The sequence below is a fragment of the Solea solea genome, chromosome 13, assembly GCF_958295425.1.
Source record: "Solea solea chromosome 13, fSolSol10.1, whole genome shotgun sequence".
Taxonomy (NCBI): domain Eukaryota; kingdom Metazoa; phylum Chordata; class Actinopteri; order Pleuronectiformes; family Soleidae; genus Solea; species Solea solea.
Window position 1 is genome coordinate 8,280,069 of NC_081146.1, and position 10,395 is coordinate 8,290,463.

General features: G+C 41.9%; 1 protein-coding gene across 1 annotated transcript; it reads right to left on the reverse strand.

Annotated features, from left to right (window-relative positions):
* Nucleotides 1–220: 220 nt before the first annotated feature.
* she (Src homology 2 domain containing E) lies at nucleotides 221–7,374 on the reverse strand. The gene is given in 7 exon segments (XM_058648639.1): nucleotides 221–1,207; nucleotides 1,209–1,275; nucleotides 1,737–1,856; nucleotides 3,190–3,565; nucleotides 3,807–4,061; nucleotides 5,881–6,007; nucleotides 6,499–7,374. Coding segments are annotated over 7 exon segments (1,518 nt in total). The 5' UTR covers nucleotides 6,946–7,374; the 3' UTR covers nucleotides 221–1,081.
* Nucleotides 7,375–10,395: the final 3,021 nt, after the last annotated feature.

Sequence of the window (10,395 nt, forward strand, 5' to 3'; positions counted from 1 at the left end):
TTCAAGGTTTGTCAGGATTTGTTGACAGCAAATGTGTGAGTGCATGTGAAGCTATAATTGATTTCACACACAGGTCAATGAGTTTTACAGCTACGAGAGAAAAGCAGACACATTCACTCTGGTTTAGCTTCTCATTTCTGTTCCAGTGCCTTTTGTCTTTGGGCTCAGCTTTGACTTTTTGCATGCTGTTATGTATATTAATAACACTGCTTGTCTTCCATGAATATGAATGTTTATTAATAGAGGTTTATTTACTGAATAAATGTTTTACAACAATAATACACAACCAACATCACCGTGCGAACGTTCAGTCACAAACTTACGTCATTAATGCTTACAATAGGTACATTTTTGGGTCCATTCACAACATGATATCTTTAAAATAAACATACATTCTAAATACAGTGAAGGCCAGTAAATGGGCCACAGTCAAACTATTTTGTTGTCTTTATACCATTATGTCACATGACCCCTCCCTCTACACAAGTTCTAATCATCTAATCAATACAAGGCTTTCTCTTGACGGACAGAGTGGTAAAGACGGAAAATCAGCCTGGTTTCCAGGATAGATCAATAAGCTGATTGACACGTCAGATGGATGAATGAATATACTCCAATCGCGTGTATTAATCGATGATGCTAAGTAATGATGTCAGCACCTCTGCGTTAGGGGCAGCTCATGAAGAAGTTATTAGCCTCTCCGTTTGTTTCAAATAATCCTACTGGCACGAGTAAGTAAAGCACGTCATGTGCATTGTTGCAGGTAATGCGCAGATCAATGAGCTCGGCATGAGCCGACACACAAAACAATGGTGCAGTGGAAGAAGAGACTGCGTGTGTGTGTGTGTGTGTGTGTGCGCATGTGAAAGAGTCAGCACTACAGCAGTGTCATCAGTGTTTACTGAAGTGCCTACTTATGGCCACTAGGTAGCGCTTGGAAGCCCCAACAAACTTAGTAAAGCATTGCACGTGGAAATCCAATTCAGTACACATGTATCTGTACACATGTAGGTTTAAGTTTGTGTGCGTCCGTGCAAAAATGTGTTGTGTGTGTGTTTTTGTGTTTGTCCTTTACACGTGTTCAGTGTGTCCTGAGCACAGGATGCTGCAGGGTCATGTGCTCAGCTCCAGTGAATGGCAGCCTGTGTGTGCAGTAGTGGTGGACCAGCTCAGGAATACTGGAGAAGACGCAACTGCTCTGATTCAGCGGTGTAGCCCAAGCCCTTGCTGCTCTTAGTCTGGGCCACAATGATGTGCACACAGCTCTGACTGGTCCTAAAGGAAATGGGAGTGAAATAGAGACAACGGGGGAAGAGAGAAAGACACAGAATAAGGAAAGAAAGTGCAACATACAACAACAACAATTGGCACAAGAGTTAAGCGCTATAAGATGCTGAAAATTAAATATGGTTCTCTTATCTGTCGCTCCCTAAATGAGGCAGTTCAGTGGATGAGTATATGGGGTTAATGATGTAGACTCTTAATTGAATGAGTGCACAACACACTTTTACATAGACTGTACTGTATATAAAAACACACATTTATTCCGAATGCATGTAGAAACGTTATACCTACAAAAAAAGTCATTTTCATGTCGAATGGCGGTCTGCAATGCAGCAAAACAAACAAATTCATATATGTTGCAGAATATATATATATATATATATATATATATACACATATATACATATTCTGTGCTACAACAACACAAATGATACACACTTGCCAACACTCACTTCAAAGCGATGGAGTATTTGCTGGTTCCTGATTCGCTGTCTCTCACCAGGAAGCTGGCTTCCCTGCAGCGCTGCAGCTGAGCCTCAGCCTGCTGTCGACTCACACTGCCATGGTACCAGCTTGGAGAGATGGGGGACACAGAGGAGTAAGAGGAGGAGGATGGGGGTGGGGGGGCGGGCACAGACAGACAGACAGGAGATCATTGACATATAGCACACTGACATATGGAGATGAGTCGCACGTCAAGTTCATGATAAGCAGTGATGGTGAGAGAAGAAGACAAAGAGAGTGACAGGAAGAACGAAACAGGCTGAGACAAACGCGTCAGAATCCAGAGACGCAGGTTGACTGAGTTAACAGTGTGAAGGGTGAAATTGAGAGGGCAAAGAGACAAATATGGACATCCAATGTGAATGTGGCTGTGTGTGCTGGTTTTGAGGGACACCTATCAGGTGTTCCATCTGAAGAGACGGCCACATAATAAGCTTCATTGTTAAAAATCAAAAATGAATCCATCCTGTCTTGCACCCTCCTTCAATGCTTATGTACCATGAACACACACACAGACACACACACCGTTGGAACATTAGCGTGTGTGTGTGTGGGGGGGCTAGAACAAGCAAGACACTAAAGCAGATGATGGATTTCTGTGGATTTAAAGAGTGTTGTAAACATTTTGGCTAATGTAAGTGTAGTAAGCAACTGAATAAATAACACCCGTCTCATGTGTTTAGATATTTGAATGCCACACTTAAACATTATATCTTTAAGTGCGGCTGCTGGCCCATGCCTGCAGTGATTAAAAACCCAATTTCACTTAAAAAAGTTTGCAGTGCCAACTGCAAACTTGGCCAAGGGGACACGCAGTATCGGTTCTGTGAGACTGATCAGATGGTAAAGACAATCTTACCAACTTTAACGCATATGTATTTATTAGGGGCCAAAACAGTAGTGAGGGAACTGTTCACATAGATAAGCAAAAAGCAAAAAGAAGAGAAAAAGAATGTGTTGTTAGTTAAAAAGTACAAATAAAATGCAGACATGAGTTGACGATGACTAAATATCTTATCTTTAATTCCCCCAATCCTCGAATCCAGTTCAAAGCTGTGGTGGAGGATGATAAAGCCTTTTCTATGTTTAAGTTAACACTTTGAAATGGAGGAAGTATTAGCAAATATGTGTAATTGATGAAATGTAATTAATCAAAATTAAACTAACATTCAAAGTTGTGAGTTTAACTCTTTCTAAGTCTTTCCTACATACTGTATTTGGAGACAATTTATCATCTTTATTGTATATATGCCATTTGTGCCTTTTACAGCCAAGTCCATACTTTGATTTGTTATTTGCACGTTTACCAAATGTTTCCTGTTTTAGTTTTACTAATTTTGGCAAATATAATCTCTCTCAATGTGTTCTACGTGTCAACAACGTTCCCTTCTCCCACCTTACCTCTGCTTCTCCAGGGCCAAACTGGGGTCCACTTTAGCTTCATCCCCATCCAGTGGGGCACCAATGGAAGTCGGGGACGGAGGGGAAAGTCTGATAGGGCTGGACGAGGGTGAGAGTTTCAGTGTGGGGAAGGAGGGAGATGTGGGTGTGAGGGGGGAAAGCTTGAGAATAGGAGAGGAGGGGAAGGAGGCAGAGGAGGAGGAGGATGAAGTGGAGGAGACAAGTGTTTTATGGTTCCAGTTCTTCTGTCTCAAGGTCTGCTGCGGCTGTGGCTGCGGCTGCTGCTGCTGCTGCTGCTGCTGCTGTTGCTGTTGCTGGCGGCTGGAGTTTGAACTGTTCTCTTTACTGGGAGAACAATCCACTGCCTCAAACTGAGCTGAAGGAAGCAGGAGAGACAATATCAACCTTTCATAACAAAATTCTATCAAAGAGAACCAGGGCTACAAACGTAAACACATCTCTGGAAATTGATTCAGCAGGATTGTTTTGTTTCCTCTTTAAGCCAAACACAAAATTGTTGTGGCAGTACTGTGCAAATAAAACTCATGGTATCCTTCCTCCACACCCTTAACCCCCACACCCACCCCTCCCATCACCCCTCCACCCCATGTCCATACCTGACAGTGCTCTAACAATGTCCTCCTTTCTCCACTCCCAGGGCAGCTCGTACTCTCCAGCGGGACGGACGTCAGACTCTGGTCGTGTGACGGGGATCCACACACCGTCGCTAGCTCCGTCCAGTCCACCCTCGTATGGTGTGTCATAGATATTTGGGGGCGCAGGTTTGCTCTCTTCTCCCTTTTCCTCTTTGTGGCCACGGTCCAGCAGAACACACACTTTCAGGAGGTCTTTGGAGCCACGTCTACGAACCTCTGCGGCAGAAGAATGGTCACGTGATTAGGTGTTCATATCATTTTTCCTTATTTAATAAAAAAAAGCCTTGTATCTCCACCTGTGAGGAACCACAACACTGTCTCTTAAAGGTCCAGGGTGTAACATTTACACGACGATACATTGAAATCAAAAGCATCCAGTTTCTTTGGATGGTCTTAGAACAGCCTTCAACTTTCTTGCTTTTACAGAGGTGATCTAAAAAGACAAAGACAGTTGATTTTCCCTTAAGCCAAAGATTACTACTTAAATTATGGGAATCTCCAAACCACAAATCAGAAATGAAGAAGGAGGAAACAGCAGAGAGAGTGGAGAGAGTTGTGAAAGAGTGTTTACACCCCCTCTGATATACAAAGGCCACTGCAGTTTCCTGACTAGCATGGAAAAGGGAAGGTCTCACTATTAGACATCACCACTTCTTACACAGTGGGCCTTTTAAAATTCCTTTTCTAGAAACATCTCCCTTTTTTAATGTAATACCTAACATTCACATTTGTCCTTCAACTGCAATTGAAGAATCCCGGACAGGTGGTCAGTCCATCACAGGGACACATACAGAGACAGACAACCTCTCGCAGCAATTCTCAGCTTAATTTTTGTCTTCTAGTAGCACTGCTTTCTAGTTTCTTACAAGTTTCATTTCACTTACCAAAACAAATCTACTTATCTTCAGACATGTACATACAAAATAACTGCCTTATCTTAAAATGTGTACTGGATGAGTCCATGTGTGACAGGCAAATGTGCTATTTGCAGCAGCTGGACTGTATGAATGTGCATATGAACAGCACTTTGAGTAGAGTCAAGGCTAGAGAGGAAAATATTGATGTTAAAATAGAAACTTTCATTTGTATCCCATGGTTAAATTGCATGGCATGCCTGCATCAGAGTGGGATGAATGATATTCAGTGTTACTAAATAATGGTAAGGCTGTCTAGTTGTTGACATGTCATGCTTATTCAGCACATTTTATTGACAGAAATGTGATACTCACACAGGAAACAGTGTACTGTACATTGTGTTTCTTATGGCATTGCATTGCTTTTTCAAGGAATTGTTCTTGTTGTGCTTCCATGCTGTTCGACAGGTAGCCTGTGTGTCTGCACCATTGTGTGGCCAAACAATGGAACTACAGGAAGCAAAGGTCAACACAGATGCTGATTGGCTCGCCGGCCCGGCCACTTCCTGACTGCTGGGAAGTGATTGGGTGAGGGGCAGTGGGTTAGGGGAGTCCAGGGGTCTGTAGGTTTTGGGAAGGGTGGTGGTGGTGGGGGGGGGTCTTTTGATTTACGGCACCATAAAGTATTATGTGGATGTCTGGCTGTGTGTGGAGAGGGGGGCACCAGGGCCAAGTTCCTATCAAGAGAATGGGGCAAAGGAAACAGAGACAGGAGACAGGAAGCTGGAAGAGGAAGCTGCGCCCATTGTCCCTGCACAACACTGTTACTATAGCAACCGCCAGCAGGGAGGGAAGTTGGAATAGAGACCGAGGGTCTAATTCGTCTTTACATCCCTTTAAAACAGCCCTTCAGCAGAAACACCAGGCTGTGTGAGTGCAGAGAAACTCAGCTGTGACTTTTATGAATCGTGACTTAGATTTTGAGATGTTGTTAGTGGACAAACACTAATATTTCAAGATTTGCTGCTGCACTTTACTGCTTCTGTGAAGAGAAACAGTTCCTTTCTTGGCATCATCATTAGGATATGCAGTTGAGATGCCTTGAGGTTAGTGGAGGTTAGTAATGTCCTCTTGCAAAGGTTTTGGAGAATCCTTGTAACTCTAATGACACTAAATCTCACCTGTGATGATGACCTGGGCATCATAAGGCTCCATGTAGCCGTCATTCATCCCTGCTCGCTCAGCCTCTCTCTGCTCCTTAGTTTTCTCTGCATCAAAAGGATCTGCATAGTCCTCGAGAATAATCAGCTGTGAGAGGAAGAATACACCATTTACAAAGCTACAAAGCACAATACTGGGCTGTACCTATTCACATGTTACCTGGAGTCATCAGAGGCGACAGGGGACAGGGATCTGATACACACTGTGTGTGTGTGTGTGTGTGTGTGTGTGTGTGTGTGTGGTGTCCATGACTGAGTGACAAGTAATGGAGGGACAAACGGAAATACTTGTGCAAAGAGGTCAGCACATTGTGTTTGCCTGTTTGATCTGAGACAATGTAGTAAAACTTCATTGTATTCTTAGAGAGTGATGGAAACTGAATACATGGACATGAACTGAGGTGGGGAGGGAAATACAAAGACAGCCACTGACCTCAAGCCCACAGTAGATGACTTTTTTTTTCTTTCTTTTTTCCCACAGTAATTGTACTGACTTTTAATCTGTATGCTCGTAACACTTCTAAACAAACAGCAGATTTAAAAAGTCAGTCAGAATTAAGTTTACATTAAGTTACTCACTGTTGTCTTGATATCAGATCTTCCCTTGTCGTTGTCAGGCACCTTCTGTTCACTTATCCCGTTGAGTTTGGGGGTCTTGTCGTGTTTGTCCACTTTGATCATCCTGCTGATGTACGCTTGCGCCAGACTGGTGGTCCTTACCTGGCGGTTCTCATCGGGTGTCCCAGTCTCGATCTTGGAATTCTTGCGACTTTTTCCACTTGTGAGACTGTCCCAGACGGTCCCAGCGTTACTGCGACCCAGTTCTGTAGCCGAATTTTTCCTATTTCTCCCCGCTAACAACCCCCCGACCCCTCCATCCTTTCGCTGATTTGCTTTCAAACTGTCTCGCGAAAACGTGGGTTTGGGTCGAGTTTGTGGACCGGATTCGGAGGCCGAGCGGACTCTTTCATTTCCGTTCTTGAGGTTGATGGGGAAATCTCTGAACCATTTTGCCATGGCTGTCATTAACACTTGTGAGAGATTGAATATTTAACGGTTATCTACGCTTTCTTATCCAGGCTGCCCTCTTGAACTAATTGGCACGTGCGCAAAAGCTCCAGCTTTACGCATAAGTACTTTACGCACGCCTCGTAATAACTCTTGTGTGAAAACGCAAGGATGTCTGCATAATCAGCCTGAGCAGAGGCAACTTCTGTGCTGTGCTGGTTCCTATAGCATCCAAAACTCAATGACAATCAGAAAACCTGATGCGTCTTGGGAGAACATTGGTCAGCTAATGGCTCTTTGCTGCGGTCACTCTGCAGTGACAACTATCCCTGTAGTTTAAAGAGTAGCCTCTGCAGAGCGAAAACTCGAAAGAACTGGAAGTTTTTCTTTGAACCAAGTACAGATCCCATTCCCGGAGCGTGAGATTGTGCGTCCAGTCTGTCGAGAGTGATGAGAAGAGAGGGAAGTTGGTGTGCGCCGACAGTGGGATGTCGCTGCAGTTTGGGGAGGGGCTGCGTGGACGGGGCGGGGGTGGAGTAGGAGCTTTACTGAACATGTATGCAAGTAAATGCACAAGTGAATCCTCTGATGCCAAAGCTTTATCTGCAGCTGGACAAATACCAGTGAAATGACTGCACAGTCGGAAACATTCATTATGCCACTAAATCACAATTAAATATAAAATCCATACAATCTTGGATGGAAAACTACTCCACTGACTTGTGCTCTTTTGGTCCAAGTCACTGGAGGTGATGCACCTGCATCTGAGGTTTGGAGACTGTAAGCCAGCAGGGGCCCTCAATTATACTCCCCCAGGACCAAATTATGACAAGCATGCCAAGCCATGCCATGTTAAGGGATAATCAATGACAAACTCACAAAGAGTGTGTGTGAGTGTGTGTGTGTGTGTGTGTGTGTGTGTGTGTATTTCAATTTCATAGCTCATTTAAAAAAGTGAAATTTTCAAAAGTTCCAAAATCACTTTCTAGCCCATTTTATTTCTATGCATTCACATTATTATGACTACGCGTGTTATTTGTAATTCCAGTCCAAGATGGATCCGTTCCAGTCAAAATATTGCTGTATAAATCATGATTTTAAATTATAATTAGAAATAAAAAAAGCCATGATTTATTTTTATTTTATTCAACCTTTATTTAACCAGGTTAGTTCCACTAAGATCAAGGATATTCTTTGCAATTTCTTGCATTCTTTCTTTGTGCAGCAGCAGCACACTTCAAAGATCAGAACACAATATCAAAAGGTGGAAGATGAAATAACCTGGTCTCTTTAAACTCTTCCAGGGTTACCAGGTTGTGGTTGCTCACCCACTAGTTCATATGAAGTTGTGCCATCTACAGTTGAATTGGAGGAACAAATGCATGAGCATCCTCGTGTGCATTCACCTCCAACAGTTGTGTCATAGTTTCTGTTTATTTCACCTGCAGTGAAAAATAAGGGCTGTCCCTTTACAGGGAAACGGTCCCGGTGTAGTGCCGAAAAGAGACTGCTTGCCGAAAAACGACTGCCCCCGACGGGAACGCGCATTAGTTCAGAGGAAGTGAGCGTCGGTCTACTCGTACATATAATATACGGGTCAGCTGGCAGGCGCAGCACCAGGAGAAATGTTTTTTTTTTACTGAAATGTCCTGTAGCCCAAGGTAAGAGGCTACGGAAAAAGAAAATAACCTGATGTTTTCATGCAAAACAATATCCATCATACAGTAATGTGGAGTGAAATAGAAAAATAATATCAACAAGACATTAACAAAAACAAACAAAAAGAAAGATATCTAAATAAGTCCATGTGTATTCTTTAGTTCTTGAAAGCTTTTCATTTCACCTCTTTTAATGGTTGTACATATGACTGTAATTCCTTTTTCTGCCCATGTTCAAATCTAACATCATGTTTTCAAATTTATCATCAAATGCAATCCATTTTAATAGTCCAATTTCCCTTCCTATTTTTAATTGTTTAACTGTGGAATACCATATGTCTAAAGTAAAGGATATTATTGGGTTGAAATTATGCTCATCTTTTACATAAGTGGGGGTCTCGGTTTCCCCAATACTTATTTGAATTGGGTATTTCACTGTAGACATTTCAATATCTTTCCATCGACATACAGTGTCCCTCATCACACCAGTAGATTAATTGACACAGCTGCGCAGCACGAAAATATTCTTTTAGATTTGGGAGTGCCAATCCTCCCCCGTCCTTAGATAATTGCAGTGTGGCATACAAATTCTGGGCCGTTTACCTTCCCATACAAATCTTGATATGCACCTATCCCATTTAAGAAATTGGTCTTTTGATATATCTACAGGTAAAGATAGAAACAAATATAGCAGATGTGGTAGGATGTTCATTTTTACCACATTTATCCTGTCCCAGTGGGTAAGTGAACCATCTGTCAATATCTCCCCTTATATTTTTGTCAATGTGCTCATAGTTACTACTATATCATTTTGAAAGAGCTTTAGTTATATTTATGCCAAAATATTTGATTAATTTTGCTTACCAGTTTATCTGCCATTCCCTAAGTTCTTGGTTTGGAGTTAAACATTAGGATTTGGGTTTTATGTGTATCGACTTTGTAACCTGAATAACAACCAAATCTTTCAACAGTTTGTGTAAGCTGCTTAAATGAATTCCCTGGGTTTTTTACATAAATCATAATGTCATCCGCAAACAAACTTATTACATGTTCTTGTTTATTAATTTCTATACCTTTTATTGAACTGTCTTGTCTGATCATCTGGGCTAATGGCTCGATATATAGGGCAAACAGCGTGGGGCTGAGGTAGCAGCCCTGTCTGGTTCCTCTCTCCAAGACAAATCTTTCTGACAGAGAGCCATTGACTTTTACTCTAGCTGTAGGTTTGTTATAAATAGACCTGATGCATTAAATAGACTTCAAGTTGAATCCAAATCTTCCCAAAGTTAAATATAAAAATTCCCAATTGACTCTATCAAAAGCTTTTTCAGCATCTAAACTGATTAAAGCTGCTTGTATACTATCTTCATGTATTTTATGCATAATATGCAGGGTTCTTCTAATATTATCTTGCGTCTGTCTGTTCCTAACAAACCCACTTTGATCGTCATCTATTAATTCAGGGACAAATGATTGGAGTCTATTTGATATAATTGAGGTGAACATTTTGAAGTCAACATTTAACACCAAAATCGGTCTATAATTTTGGCAATACTCCTTGACTTTAAAGGGTTTGGGAAGTACCGTAATTTCGCATCAGTCCATGAAGGGGGAATTTTGTCATTAGTCATAATCCAATTAAAAGTAGTGTGGAGCAGTGGTGTGAGTTCGTCACTAAATTTCTTGTACCACTCAGAGGGAGAACCATTGCTACCAGGTGCCTTGCTTGATTTTAAACTTTTTATTGCTTTCCAAATTTCATCTATTGTTATCTTTGCTGTAATGTGTTCATTTTAAAGTAAAGTTCATG